Source organism: Plectropomus leopardus, chromosome 18, assembly GCF_026936395.1.
Source record: "Plectropomus leopardus strain MGB_pleo_1.0 chromosome 18, ASM2693639v1, whole genome shotgun sequence".
In the NCBI taxonomy this organism is placed as follows: domain Eukaryota; kingdom Metazoa; phylum Chordata; class Actinopteri; order Perciformes; family Serranidae; genus Plectropomus; species Plectropomus leopardus.
In genome coordinates, this window is record NC_142193.1 from 21606781 (window position 1) to 21622696 (window position 15916).

Below are 15916 nucleotides of genomic sequence, written 5' to 3' on the forward strand. Positions count from 1 at the left end.
AATAAATCCAATCCACCTTTTCAGACTTTTTAAGGATCCCCTGTTCCCTTAAGTGAATCTGAAGCTAACTTCAGCATCGTCTGATAATTTTGTGACGGCGCGTGACATAATTGATTGTATTTTTAACATCACATTTATGATTATCAAAACAATTATTGAAAAGTTTCTCTACTTCTACCCCCTCCCAAAAAAAAAAAAAAAAAAATTAAAAGGCTCACCGACACGTTTTACTCTTTCCGGATGTGACGTCACTGCGGCCTCTTTCCTGTGTGCCCGGGAGCGTCGGTATCTGCCGCCGACGCCGCCGCTGCTGCTGCTGCTGCCTGTCAACATCACCCAGAAGACGTCCGTGTCCGGGATTTTTGTTTTTAACTGTTTGTCTCTGACTGTCCTCCACCATGCCCATGTACCAGGTAAAGCCCATCAGTGGGGGTCACATACAGACCGATTTACCAACCTGCATGTACAAGTTACCAAATGTCCACGCGCAGCAAGGGAACAGCTGCACCTCAGAGCACGCGCTTCAGGTAACTGTTAACAGATTTCATTTCGACAAGGTTGTTGTTCATGTCAGCTGGTTAGTTTGTAAGTCTTGTATTTTTGTCTTCTTCTTGTTGTCGTTTTGTTTCTCGCGCAGTGATAACGTGCGCATCTCTCGCGGTGTATCAGCATTAGCTGTCTTTAGCTATGCTAGCTAAGTTAGCTTGTCAGCAAAGTCTTCGCTCTGGCTGATGCAACAATTACTCTCCTCTGATCATTAACTGTAAAGCTTTTTACACGAGAAATAAGTGAGTAGTAAAGTCTCCATCGTTTTCTTTGTGTGATGATATTATCATTAATAATCATCAAACTGCACATCAGGATAGTGAGGACCTAAAGACCCTGTCCAGCTGTGCACTGCAGGGATTTTAATTTTCTGTAATAAACGCAGCTGCACCATAAAGTGTAGTTGCACCGTAAAACTTAGGACTCAACCTCCACTTCATTTGTTAGAGGGATATATTCTACTTAATTATTAGAATATGGTGCATTATAAACTAAACTACAACAATATTAGGATTTGCTCCACTTCATCCACGCTATTTTGCATTCAGAAATAGTAATACAGTGTATTTATACTTTTGATACTTGTATTGTGTACATTTTGCAAATGTCATTTATCCTGGGAAATATTTTTACTAGGAATTTAGTAGTAATGGTGTATTTTTACTGTGTGCTACTGCTACAACATCAATTCTGAAAAAGTTGGGATGCTGTGTAAAACGTAAATAAAAACAGTGCAATGATTTTTTAAAATCCTCTTTGGCGTATATTCAGTTGAAGACAGTTCAAATGCAAGATGCTAATACTGTTAAACTACTTTTTTTTGTTAAATAAACACTTTTTTAAAAATTTGATTTCTACAACATGTTCAAAAAAAAGTTGGTACAGGGGTAGGTTTACTATTTTCACATAATTTTTTAATTTTAACAACACTCACTAAGCATTTGGGGACTGAAGACATTGATTGTTTAAGTTTTGAAAGTGAAATTATTTCTCATTCTTGCTTGATTTACAAATTTTGGTGCTTAATCTGGGGTCTCAGTTGTCGTTTTGCACCAAATGGCTCGCCACACATTTTCAGTAGGAGACGGGTCTGGCTACAGGCAGGCAGGCCAGTCTTACTCTTTTGGAACTGGGTTTGTATATGGACGCGTCCTCCAAAGCTGCAGTGTACTGTAACGTGTACACATTGTGGCACAGTTAATAACCTTACCTGATCTGATTGCACAAAACTGAAACAACAATATACATAAGATCTTGTCTTCAAAATATCTTTATGCAATATCTTCTTGCCGCTTATCCCAAAATAGGATAGGTTAAATATGTTCTCAATACCTGTCGCTTCTATCTGTGCAAGGGCAGTTAGAAGTAGCTCACACTCAGATGTAAAACTGCTTCAGATTTGTGCCCAAAATGATGAAACTGTGAATGCTCAAACCTTCAAATTCCCATTTGTGTTTTTATGCAAACTGATCGATCTTTCTCTCTCTTCCCAGAATGGCGAGGTGGACCCAGCAGTCAAAGCTCTGGAGGCTCGTCAGGATGAGATCATGAGAAAACTGTACGAGCTGAAAGCAGCTGTTGAGGGCCTGGCAAAGACTGTGACCACGCCAGATGCTGATCTGGACCTGACAGTCAGCAGCAGCTTCTCCGCCCAAAGCCCCAGCTCCACGACCTTCAAAGGCGTTACAGACCTGGACACACTACTGGGCAAGGTGAGAAACGCGGATAATCATGTTGGACCCTGTATCCAGGTATGAGAATAAGTGGAGACAGTAGGTGGGTTTCCAATAACCTTCAAATTGTGAATGTAAACATCAATCAATTTTGAAAAAAGCGCCCATGTATCGCTTTCATGAGGTGGCATTTCTTGTACCTGAGTGACTCCATTTTCTCTGACGGTACCAGTCTGTAAATATTTCCTGATCACACCCATCATAACAATTACAAGTTTTAAATACCACACTAACCTGCACAACCTGCTCATACTGGAATTTCTGTTGAAGCATAAACTAGGGTGTGGACTGATTACTGCCTGCACGCTGTATCAGCCCAGCTACGGCAGACAAATATTGTAATGCTTTATTTATTTTGGGTGCTGTGTTTATTTACCTCCGTTATATTGTTTATGTCACAAGGACCTCGGTGCTCTCCGTGACATCGTCATCAACGCCAACCCGGCACAGCCTCCCCTGACCCTGCTGGTGCTCCACAGCGTGTTGTGTCAGCGCTATCGGGTGCTCTCCACCGTCCATGTCCACTCTTCAGTTACCAGTGTGCCGCCACAGCTCCTGTCCTGCCTCGGTCCTCGCCACGCAGACAGCTATGCCCGCCAGATGTTCCAGCTGGGCTTCACCCTCATATGGAAAGATGGTAAGGCACAGTTAGAAAGGGAGTTTGTGTTTGGGCAAAAGGACACTCAGCTTGCTTTTCCTTGTGTCAGTAACTAAACAAACAGTAATAATAGTTATCGGATAAAATGAATAAAGGAGGGAAAGCCAGTCACAGCAGCCCTGCAGGTCAGGTGGACATAAGGGAGTTTCAAGGATTTAAGGACATCTGGGCTTAGTCTGCACCTCTGTCAGAGGGTCAAGATGATCCTCCCCAAGCCCTTGTTTTGATGAACATGCTCTATTTTGATTAGAGTGTTTTTTTAATCCAGTTTGGGATCTTTAAAAATACAAGAAAAATCTCAGTGTAAATTACTTTATTTCCATTGTTAATTACAATATATTTGGCGGGCCACCTGGCAGCCAGAAGCAGGCCAGTTATGACCCATGGGCCAAGAAGTTAAGCATCACTGCTGCTTACTGCTGCATGACTGCTTCAAAAACGCCTCGGAAGTGCATCTGGAAAAACAGCTGGGAGCGCCCATGGAGCGTGGCTGCATGCACGCGGCCAAAAGTGACACTGATGAACACCTTGAGCAGAAAAGTTGAAAATAGCTGAAATAAACCTTTCAGCTTTTTACAGTGGAATATATTATGTACATTTCATGGCCAATATAAATGTTTTTTTTTAATCACATACAATCGTACACGTTTTAACCTCCATTATGCAGGATTGTCGGTGACCGTTCATAAACACACTCACCAGCAAATGGAGGAGGAAAAGCCAAGCCGCTTTCGATCGGCATTTCGCCTCGCTATATTTGTATTTTTCGACGCAGTGCCTCTCGGATGCCTGCTGCTTACTGGCTGGCACCTGCTTGCTACCTTTTTATAGTACACACCCACAACTGTCCCAAATATACAAGATAATATAGAAAAAGGGCAAAGTCTTGGCAGAAAAATATTCCCCCGACATACTCTTAGCAGATCGTAAGTGATGATTAAAAAGGATCTGTATGAGTCTGTACGTTGTTTTTTTTTTCTTTTTTGGGAAATCCTGCACAGTAAATCTTTTAAGTGTCAGTGTCTTTAATTCCTAACCATCACAAGCTTTGGGTTCACGTTAACAGTAATTGACATATTGACATGATCTGGATACTGTCAGTGCTTTTGCCCTCCATAAAACATGTTTATCTTTTTGCCCAATTCACAGTTCCCAAACTGCAGATGAAGTTCAGCGTCCAGAACATGTGTCCCATTGAGGGTGAGGCCAACGTGGCGCGCTTCCTCTTCAAGCTGCTGTCTCCCTACCCCACTGACCCTGCTCCCGCCACACTGGTGGACAGCTGGGTGGACACAGCTTTCTACCAGCTGGCAGAGGGCAGCGCCAAGGAGCGAGCTGCCGTCCTACGGGCCCTTAACTCCGCTCTGGGCCGCAGCCCCTGGCTGGCCGGGGCAGAGTTCTCTCTGGCCGACATCGCCTGTTACTGCTGCGTGCTGCAAAGTGGCTCTGCCTCCTCTACTCCCACTAATGTCCAACGCTGGATCAAGTCCTGTGAGAACCTGGGACACTTCAGTCCTGCCAAGCTTTTTCTGCAGTGACTGGGGCCGCCCCGGGACCAGACACCAGCAGGTGTCTTAACACAAGCAAAGTGAGAGAAGGGCATTAGAATATTAAAATGTCCCAGCCGTGTCTAAAACACCCTCTAATGCTTCCCTCCTTACTGTAATATATCACCGCACTGACAAAGACTCAGTAGAAGCAATATGGTCGACAGTTAAAATAATTTAAGAGTATTTGTCTCCGCCATGCTGCTTTTGTATATTCTAAGGCTATCTTTAAAAGGGAGGAAGCATGAGAGGACTGTGAAGACGAGGGCTCGGTGATGGAGTCAATCAAAGTACTGACAGAAGTAACACATACTGTACACCTTCCACCCACTTTGTGCCTAACATGATCCTGTTCTAAATGTGTGGTTATGTGTGGTGATGACCAGTATTACTGTGTGTTTTCACTAGTAATACTTTGCACCATTTGTTTTTCTGAAATCATTAAAATTTCCACTTTGGATCAAACTTTGAATCTGGGACCTTGGATTTGTTTTATTCAACTGTGTTCACTTCAACAACAAATTTCCTCGAGTAACACGTGGCGTCCGCTGAAGTGCACCTCTGTGACCAACAGGTGGCAGGACTGTCATTTATAAACTGATGATAATGTTGCCGCTCATTAAGTTTACTCACCTGCTGATCGATGTCCAGAGTCACACAGAGCCGCACCTCAAACACTTGATGGGTGATTCTTCTGATAAACACATAACTCACTTTTTAGGAAAATCTCTGCTCCACCTGCATGTTGGAGGGTTTTTGGATGACTGCAGCCTACAGGCACAATAACACAGTGAGGACAGAAGTGTAAGCACACATTATGGTTTGGGAATTATCATGAGCTAATCACTAAATCTTCTAATAACAGGGTTCCCAGGGTCATGAAATTCCTGGAAAAGTTATGAAATCAGAAAATCTTTTCCAGGCCTGGAAATGGCTTGGAATTAACAAAATGTTTTGAATTTATGTTGCTTTAACCAATGCTTAAAATATGTTCATAAAAATCCCCATATTTGTCTAACATGCAGAATACATTCACTAGTAGAAATATCTAGTGCTTGGCAGCATTACAGCAGCATTATTGGATCTTCAGTTTTATATTCTCCAAAAAAAGGGCCACAGCCTTGACGTTTTGTGAAGTACCCGTATGTGCCAGTCTGATCTATCGGCATTTGCAGCTAGTTGGCAGCAGGAATGTCTAACCTGTGCATTAAGATTAATGCAATCAATTTTATTTATGACGCCCATTATCACAAATCACAATTTATCTCAGAGGGCTTTATAGCATAGGACATCCCTATAAGATAATAAGTGCTAGCAATTTGTTTTTTCATAAAATACCTTTAATTATATATTATATATTATAACACTATATAGGCCATTTTAAACTGCTTGCATAAAGTCATGAAAAATAGGTAAAAAGTTTTGAAAATTCATTTGTAAAAATGTGTGGGAACCCTGATTAAAATTTTACTACTTAAACTGATGAATACTAAGCTTGCAGTTTTAAGTCAAACTTTCATATTAAGAGCCTGACTGATAAAGCTGACAGGCCAATATCAGCTCATCTCAGAAGTTTTGGTATCGGCATATTTGTCAGCCAGTAAGTCACGAAAAATGCTATCCATTCTTTAGGATATCCTCTATTAAGAAGTGACAACTTTATTTTTCAACAATAAAATGCCCTGTAAAGTGTATTTCTTTGGCTGCAACTAATTTAAGGGAAGCCTGACTGACAAGAATCTCAAAAGGAATCTCAGGTAAAATCCATACAGACAAATGGCACCACACATTTATACACCATAGACTTTCACCTGGGAACAAACCCCCTACACCAAAACCGAAACAGCTCCTGGTATGCATCCAAATTACTTTCTCTTACAACTGTAAACATGCAATAACTGTGCCAGTGTTACATAAAACTGGTTCACGATATACAGTGGAGCCCTTTAAGGACATCAGATAAGGATTTTTTTTCCTAAAGGAATCAGTCCATTTTTCATAATGTAGCTTATAGACTTTACAAGAAAGAGAAGGGCACCAAAAGCATGTTTTGTAATGTGAACCTATTTTCTATAATAATGGCAACTTTCTTATGATTACAACTGAACCTCCATCTCCTTGATCTGCAGGAAAGATATTTAAGATATTCAATAATAATAATACTAATACTAATACTAATAATAAGCTTTTTTGTAATCTTATCTATCTATTTTTAAATATATAATTATAATAATTAAAAATACATTTATGATTTGTTTTAGTCATTTGATAGTTTTCTAATGAAAGTCCCACTCTTTTTCAAGACAAGTTTTAGGTGATTTTCTTGTCATGTTTGATCAAATTTTTTGTTTGCATTTTGCTGGACTTCTCATGCTGAAGTTGCTGATCGTCTTTATTCCATGTTTTTGAAAACTCATGTTTCAAAGGCTTAAATACCTGCAAAAGGCATCTAAATGCTGTGCAAGAAAACTGATGCTGATCCGGGTTTTTAAGTGTTGACTCTTTTGTCTTTGTAGTTAGAGGCGCATGCGCATCAAAAAAGTTTACAACCAAGACCAGATAAACCTTTTTGTTTTATCATTACATTACATTTTATCATTTACATTAATTTAGTTTGTCTATGTTTGGATTAGTAGTGAAATCCTCCAATTTAAATTTTGCCACCACTACAAAAAAAAAACAAAAAACCAGAAAAGCATATTAAGAAGAAAAAAATAATCAAACTTACCCGACACGATGACAATGGATAATATAAAAAACGGACAAGCCCCCAATTCATGTTTGTCCAGGTTTCCCCTTGATTAGGTGCATGACAGCTTACTATCACAGGATTTTTTAGGATTTCGTGGACCTTTTTTGCAGCAGACATCTTCAGGAGGAGCACAGGTGAAACCGATAACATTAACGAGGACTCGGTTCACAGTGGTGTCACAGTGAAGTATTCCAGTGAGCCAGCAGAGACGACACCGGGGCATCTAAGTGAAATGCAGTTATAATTATTATATAATTAATGTTATTAAATACAGCTGTGATTTTCCGTGTCAAAATGTCTGCAGTGAAAAAGGTCTAACACACAAATACTCTCAAAATTGTCACTTAAATAAAACTAAGTATAATCAGATAAATATACTTTAAGTATTAAAAACAAAATGATCAAAACATTTTTTTTTTAGATTTTGTTAAAATAATTGCCAATTTATCCATATCAGAAAAAACACCCCCCAAAAACTCAAAGCTATTAAAAGAACAAGAAAAAAAAACATGAATAATTATCAATAATTGTCAATCAGCTAATTAATTTATCAACTAATTAATTTATCAACTAATCATTTCAGCAGTACTTGTATAAACTATTGGGTGGTTTAATTAATAAACCCTGTAGATAAATGGAGCGAACCACAATATTTCCCTCTGAAATATAGTGGAGTAAAAGTACAACGTGGGATGAAAGACTCAAGAAGACTCAAGTACATTTACTCAAGTACTTAGATTACTTGGGTAAATGTTCTTGCACTGGCATTTAGTGATCTGTTTCTGAACATGTGTTAAATAATTGCAGCTTTATTTATCCGCTATCTTTATTTTCGCAAGTTTAGCATTTGGTAATTTTTATCTAAAATCATGACTCAGTTTTGAACTTGAACTGTGTCGTGTATCTGCAACAGTCCTTTAGCTACACACTTATGTGCCTTTTCTCTGCAACCAGTGTTTCAAACTGTGTTTTCTCCTTATCAGCTGATGAGTTGTGAAGTGAATCCCAAAACCTCGTCTCTCTCTGGAGCAGAAGAGCCCGTGGAGCAGTGAGGGCAGTTTCACAGCGGTCCACAGCTGGGGAGTTTCATATCTCTGCCGTAATCTTTGTGCCGTAATCTTTGTGGCTTCTGCAGACGAAGTCAAAGAAAGACAGATAGTTAGAAAATACAGATTCATACATGCAATGATGCTGAAAAGAAGAAAAAGCAAATCCCACGGCGCTTCCTAGTCTCTCTGGGTTGGTTTTGCATCCTCAGAAGTGTCATGTTTTCGACAGCTCGGGTCCACACACAGCCTGGCTGTGAGTGTGTGTTTGTGTTCGCTGACAGCCTCCTGTTGGTCTCCAGGCAGCTGTCTGACAAGACTAAAGCTCCTAACTGACATCTGGGCGCGTGGCGAGGAATACACTCGGGAATTTTTGGGCGTTTGTGCGCTCCCTCACACACAAACACTCCCGGGCTCCTTTGAAACAGTAATCAGTATCTGCTGATGCACTTTACTGCATGCAGATAAGGCAGCCGGTCCCAACCCGGCACTAATCCAGGAGTGGAATGTAACTAATACATTTACTCAAGTAATGTACTTTGGTACACATTTTCAAGTACTTGCACTTAACTTTAGTATTTTGTTTTTATGCCACTTGATAATTTTACTCTGCGACATTTCAGAGGGAAATATTGTAATATGTACTTTATTTCATTAATCTGGAAATTTTGGTTACTAATTGCATAATACATTAAGACTTTTGCATTAAAAGCACCAAATACTTTATATAAGTACAGCTGAAATGATTAATTGCTTAATAAATTAGCTGATTGACAGAAAATTAATCCACAACTATTTTGATAAACATTCAAGTCATTTTCTTTTTTTTTCTCTTTTTTTTGAAAAGCTTTGAGATTTTTTCTGAATTGGGTTATTTGGTAATTATTTAAACAAACATTTCAGTCATTTTCTTTTTTTTTAAATAATTCTGATTTTTTTTTAAATTTTTTTTTTTTTAGATTTTTCTGAATTCGATCCATTTGCTTTTCATACTTTAAGTACATTTTCCTTAATGTACTTACTTTCTTTTATTTATATATTATATTGGTATATATTATTGGTATTAGTACTTTTACTTAAGGAAAGGCTCTGAATACTTCTCCCACCACTGCACTGATCCAATAATCCAATTGCTTTTTTTGTGCAAAAAAGACACAAAACAAAAAAAAAAAAGGGGCTCTTTCCTTGTCTCTTTATATATGATATAAAACATACAGACAGGAGATGCGTTCTCACTGAGCACCTGTAGAAAAAAACTAACTGAATGACAAAATCACTTAAGTTTAACCCCGTGGCTACTTCAAATCACAGCAATAGCACAGATAGAAGGATGCTTTTGTCAGTATATTCAGTCCGTGAATGTCAGCGTCCATGATTGTCAATTTGATGTTTTCATCAGGCCATTCAGGGGTGGACATATACGCTATGCCTATCAAAACAGATAAGGGAGGAATATTAGAAAACACATCCGGGCTAAATTGTCTGAAATGAGATATCACTCAGGGTTTTTCTGTGATGATTTTTTAGCACAACATGGTTTGATTCTGCATCAATTAAAAGGCTGCGAGAAAAAGGGGTCACCGCTCTTCACTCGGTGACCAAAGTGCACACGTTACTGTTGTATCTCAAAAGCTGAATGCGCTCGAAGTAGTCGTCGGTCAGAAAGTTTCTCTGTGAGGTCACCAGGTTGCCTTTCTGACTGAAGAGGCGCTGGACGGGGGCCGTGGATGGCAGCGTCGTGTTGTATTTGAGGAAAAGCTGCTTCATTCTAGGGAAGTCCTGAAGGCATTCTAGGCTCTTCCCCGTCCCCTCCACGTACTTGCGGACCTCCTCCATCGCCCCCCGTTGCTGTATCTGAATGGCGGGCTTCACGGACCCGTAGCTGAAGAAGTCGTCTTCAGATTCTATGGTCGACAGATTCCGGCTTGTGTTCGCCTCGGTCACGTTGCAGGGATCCATCTGGGACGCCTCTGTAGCCAGCAGGGAGCACATCTCCTCCCTGTCAGAGGCCGCCATCCACCACAAACGGAACTGAGGAGTCGTCGCGGTAGCAATCTTCGCTTCTGTGCTGGCGAACAGCTCCTGGAACCGCACGTCAATAGCCACTACAATGGCGTTGATGACATCGCCGAAGTAATTTGCCACGTCTTTCTGCTCATTTAGCTTGTTCTTCAGACTGAGAACGGTTGGGATGACCAGACCCAGGTAGCACTTCTGCTCCGCTTGGAAAAGTTCAAGTGCAAAAGCGAGCGGGTGGAACACGGTCACGTATTCTTTCAGGAACGCCATCTCCTCCGGCTGCAACCGCGGGACCTCCAGGCGAGCACACAGCTCCGTCAGCTCCCGCTCGGTGAGAGAGACGATCTTTTGTACAGCGCAGTACTCCACGTTCCAGCGTATGACGGCGGGCACAACAAGCGCCATCTTTCCGATCTCCTCTGCCGCATCCATGCCGACCTGAAGATGGTGGCATTTGCTCCAGATGGCGTAGACCTTCGCCATTGTGCTATAATGCAGCTGGCACATGGGCCCCTGCGACACAGCCTGCCAAAAGTCCTCTGTGACGATCAGCTCCAGGGTGTGTGACGCACAGCGCTGAACGGTGGGCAGAAACAGGAGCATGTCCTGCTCCGGCTCGCCCTCCAGGACTGCGCTCACGTTCTCGTAGAACCCGATGTCGTCGTCACTTTCCTGGCTGTCCATTGCGAACTCTTTGAACACGCTGATGAAGGGACTGCCGTTATCTGTGACCGTGGTCTGAACTTTACTCTCGATATTGTACGCCACGTGGATGTCATGTATCCGCCCGGCGATGGTGTCGTGCGTGATTCTGCCCTGCAGCCGCGCGAACCCCAGAGCGGCGGATTTCCTCTCCAGAGAGTGTTTGTCAATCCAGTGACAGGTCATCCCGAAGAAGCTCCTGTTGTTAGCGGTCCAGATGTCCGCCGTGGTGCACACATACTGGATGCTGCTGAGTTTCGCCATCAGCTCCTCCCGCATCCTGGAGAAACCCTGGTCCACCTTTGTGAACAACGTGACTCTGTCCATAGACTTTAACCCTTCAGTTAAGCCTGAAATCAACTTCTTGAATCCAGGCTGCTCCAGCACATAAAACGACTGGCAATCCTCCACAATGAAGTTGAAAATCAGCTCTTCGATCTTGGCTTGGGTCATGCATTTGGAGATGATTTCGGCTTTGAGCTTTTTGAGCTGGCAGTGCCTACTCTCCTCTCCGTTGTGCTCTTCTTTCTTTCTCCCCCTCTTGACATCAGGCCTGGCTTCACAGCCCAAGTGTGTTCTCTGCAAGACAAAACGCCATCAAGGCTTCATGTTAGTTGCTGGAGGTGTGCCACATGCATGATCTGAGTTTCCACTAGTTTCTAAACTTCACATGCAATGACAAAACTCTAAAGGACACGTGTAAAATGTTTGTTTTTTCCTGCAAAGTTGAACAAAAAGAGCCTCCAGCGCCACGAGTTGGTAATCAACATGCAGCTACAATGTAACGTTATTAATCACGAGGACAGCTATTCATTCATTGACTCTTTCAAATATTAAACTGACGTGTACGTGAAGTCATCGCTGGGAGATTACTTTGAGTAACTTACGTCTAAATGCTTCTTTAGGTTTGATGTGGAGGTTTTCGACGTGGAGAGCAGATTGACCCTCGGCAGACATAGATTACACTGGACGATGATATTTTTTCCTTGATCTGCCTTGTACGTGAAATGGTGGCGATAACGCCAAGTATGCATGGCCGATTTGGTCTCACCGCTGCTTTCATGGTGATCAACATCCAATTCGGACATGATCTCCGCTGTTATCGACGTCTGGAAATATAATAAAAGTATCGTAATCCGATTTAGTAATCGTGATTACACGTAAAGTAACGATGGCGGCAGAGAAATCCTCATGAAAAGGGGCAGGCCTTTGTTCAGATGTTGCCCAGAAACGAAACAAGGAGCGGACAGCGACGACATTGTTTACTCCGGCGCACGCGCGTTGTGCGTGTACAACATTCTACGAGAACAGTCACAGTGGAGCATTGCGCATGCGTCGTACAGACGAACGTCCACGCTGTGACGTCACAGTCTTCTCCTTGTGATTTTTACTCACTTTCATGGCTTTACTTTTACCACCAGCATTTTCTTTTTTTCCCGGTGATGCTGCGACTTGGCGCCACCATCAGGGCCGCGGAAGTAACAATATCACAACGTTTTAATCAAACTCATCCAGTCTGCAATAACGAGACAGAGTTATATATTTTTTAACATGTAAATATCAAAATGCATTGTCTCTTTCATAAAAAAATCCTGTAAATACAGACACACATGCACATACTCCATTCAGTGTTGATTTCTTTGCACTATTTTTTATGCTTTTCAACATAGCCTACAAGTGCAGGTATATACAGGTGTATTTTCAGTTTATTGTTAGTTAGGGAATATTTGTTTATATCTAGTCTTTAGTATACATGGGCGGATTAGGGACAGTGGGCCCCTGGGCACTGACATGCAGAGCCCCCTCCTATATATGAACAAGAAACACAACATTAAAATCATTTAACCTCATTTTGTTTTGTTTTTGAAACATTTTCAAACATTTATCCTTTGTAAGTCTCTCTGTATGTCTTTGCAAATGTTTTGCACCTCTTTGTGGTGATATTGAGTCTCTCTCTGGTTAATACATGTCTCTCCAAGTGTACATGTCTCTTCATTTGTTGGCAAAACTGAGGGGCCCCTGACACGCTGGGCCCCCAAGCCCATTGCCTGTAGGCCTATTCAGTAATCCAGCCTTAAGTGTATATTTTTCACATATTTGTGAACATAAAAGTCCTGTGTATTCTTCACCTTTATATGTCCAGCTTCACTGTCCTTGTTCATACTTGCTATGTATTTTTCTGTATAGGTACACTGAGTCAAATACCTTATATATCTACACATACTTGGCCAATAAAGATGATTCTAATTAAATGACCCTCTGTGCAGCAATGGCAGAAAATAGCCATACAAAGAAAAAATATATAAAAAAAGAAACAAAGAAAATGAGGAAATGAATAAACATTACCTCTCATGATCTATCGTGAGGCATGCAGTGTCTCAAAACCAGCCTTTAAAATCAGCCATTGTTTTTGGCTGGTTTAATAGGCTTATTTCTCACCAAATAAAAACATTGCACCTGGCAGAACACCTTCTCAAACTGTTAAAATATTTTCATAGCGTTTAAAGTCCTCCTCCAAAAACGTGTTCCACTGCTTGCTACTTCACTTGAATGCTTGAGATTCACAACTGGCATCATAACTGGTTTGGCTGCCAATGACAGTCCAATCGGCTGGGTCACTTACACAAGTTTGATGTAGAAACTTGGAGCCTCCAGGCAACAGTCGCTGACAACTAACTTTATAATAAAGCAACAAACATATGTTGTCTCCTGATTAAACCTTTGACATAAATAACAATTGCATATAGATTCTATATTTTTCAGTGAGGGGGCAGGAGTTGATGAAGGCTAATTTAGAGAATCGTTCACTATTTTCTTTATTTTCTTAATTTTTTTCAATCAATTAAAATTTTTACAAACCAAAAATTTATTAATGGAGTAAATAAAAAATCAAAAATCCATAATCAAAAAATCATTATTTATAGTTCAAAATTAGCTCTACTTAAAGCAACTACTTTTGCATTCAAGCATGAGTATTAATAATCTAATCATAAAATATATGACAAAAATATATAGACATTTTTCTACTTTAAATACTTACAGTACATTTTCCTGATTATACTTACTGACTTTTACTTAAGTAACATTTTGAATGCAGGTATTTTACTTGTAACAGTTTTTTAAAATGTATTTTTTATTTATTTTGCAGTGTGTTATAATACTTTCACTTAAGGATCTGAATATTTCCTCCAACACTGATAACATCAGGTACAAAATGTTATTAAGTATCTCAGTGTTTTAAAGTATGTCTGTCAGGGATTTTTAAAGATCACAATTGATATTCTTGTGGTGCTCTTTCATTCATCTGACAGCATGTGGGAACTTGGCTCAGAAAAGACACCAACTTACCCGCAGGAATTAAAGCAAGAGAGACAGATCCACTGAGAAATAGTAGCCCAGAAGTAGAAACAGCTCCACACACAACCAGACATTGTCCTCATATCTCTCTTTGTTCCTGATCAGACTACTTTGCTCAGCCCAGGCCCTAGGAGAAAACATTAGCATTATATGTTTCTGCAAACCACGGGTACATTACATTTGTACATCCGTAGGTGACATAGAATATGAGCCGACTTTATCATAAGGAGGTGGAAAGGACGGTGGATAGCATGGCACCAGGAGGAACAGCTGCCAAGCTGCAGACCACTGTTTGAACAACAAAACTGGTTGTGCGTAAGTCAGACATTACTGTGTCCTCTGGCAGCTTTGTAGAAGAAGTTGATTTTAGGAACCTGTTGCAGTGTTTCCAGTGAGACAGTGCCACGAAAAGCAATTGTTTTTTTATATAGACATCAATGCGTTTTTTTGTCAGGTAAGTGCCACAAAACACTTTTTTACATGTCCAGGCAGGATGGTGCCAAGGAAAGCATTTGTTTTTTTTCTGAGACATAACTGCATTTCCACCAAAATAGTGCCACAAAAAGTTTTTTTTTTTTTTTACAAAGACATCACTGTGTTTCTGTCCTGATCGCGCCACAAAAAGTGTTTTTTTAAAAAATTTTTATCAGGACACTGCTTCATTTCCATTGAGATAGTGCCACAAAAAGCGTTTATTTATTTAATTTATTTTTTACCAAGACTTTGCTGTGTTTCCAGCCAGCATAGTGCCATCAAATGTGTGTTTTTTTTTTTTATTAAGGCATGGCTGTGTTTTTGATGGAATAGTGTCACAAAAGCTGGGTATTTTCAGCTAAAACGTGATCTCTTACGAACCAAAACCAAGTGATTATGTATGTACAATGCCAACATTTTTTTTTCTGGTGACTGGGTACCAGCACGGCCATGTATTGCTGTGTTCACTGTATGTTGTATTACTGTATCATAGCTTTGGGGCATCTCAGGTATCCTCATGGTCATTTGGCCTGTTGAAAGCTGTTCTTTCTGTTAATGTGACACATTCATTTGACAAACAAACAGTCAAAAATGCCAGTCATTATAATAAAATGTACTGCAGGGTGAAATTAGCCAGATTTCAACAGAAACCAGGTTGGCAGCACCATCAAGAGTTGTTTTCTTTTGAGCCAGAGGCACCTTGCCAGTGGAAGCCATCGTGTTTCCTGGCTAGTTTGAAATGCTTCCATCTGGCTCAGAGATGCACTAAGCATGTCTTTAATCTGGTGTTCACATGAGCATGAATGGCGTTTTTATTTTGCATGTTTAATAAATCAATTTGTCAGCTGCCTGTTCAAAGCAGCAGGGGAGGGAATGGTTTGAGTGTGTGAGGGATGTGGAGATTTTTCAAGTTATTTAAATTTTTTTATGTATTTCCCAGTATCTATCTATCTATCTTTCTATCTATTTATCTATCTATCTATCTATCTACTCTCAGTGTACTCTTCTGTGACAGTCTTGGTGAGTCTGATGAACCTGAGTGATTTACAGTGTGCTTAGTGAACACACTCACACTGCATCTA

General features: G+C 40.5%; 2 protein-coding genes across 4 annotated transcripts; one reads left to right on the forward strand and one right to left on the reverse strand.

Annotated features, from left to right (window-relative positions):
• Window positions 1-250: 250 nt before the first annotated feature.
• On the forward strand, window positions 251-4956 carry aimp2 (aminoacyl tRNA synthetase complex interacting multifunctional protein 2). 2 transcript variants are annotated; one of them, XM_042505010.2, is made up of 4 exons: window positions 251-527; window positions 2040-2258; window positions 2682-2916; window positions 4087-4956. In XM_042505010.2, the coding sequence occupies exons 1-4, from the start codon at window positions 399-401 to the stop codon at window positions 4473-4475; spliced, it is 972 nt and encodes a 323-aa protein (XP_042360944.1). In that variant the 5' UTR covers window positions 251-398; the 3' UTR covers window positions 4476-4956. The 2 variants fall into 2 exon arrangements, with proteins under 2 accessions (XP_042360944.1, XP_042360945.1); XM_042505011.2 differs by having other exon boundaries at window positions 255-413.
• Window positions 4957-9457: 4501 nt separating this feature from the next.
• zbedx (zinc finger BED-type containing X) lies at window positions 9458-12289 on the reverse strand. Of its 2 annotated transcripts, none has more exons than XM_042505265.2 (2): window positions 12055-12289; window positions 9458-11582 (listed from the first exon to the last, which is right to left on the reverse strand). In XM_042505265.2, the coding sequence occupies exons 1-2, from the start codon at window positions 12076-12078 to the stop codon at window positions 9870-9872; spliced, it is 1737 nt and encodes a 578-aa protein (XP_042361199.1). In that variant the 5' UTR covers window positions 12079-12289; the 3' UTR covers window positions 9458-9869. The 2 variants fall into 2 exon arrangements, with proteins under 2 accessions (XP_042361199.1, XP_042361198.1); XM_042505264.2 differs by having other exon boundaries at window positions 11891-12285.
• Window positions 12290-15916: the final 3627 nt, after the last annotated feature.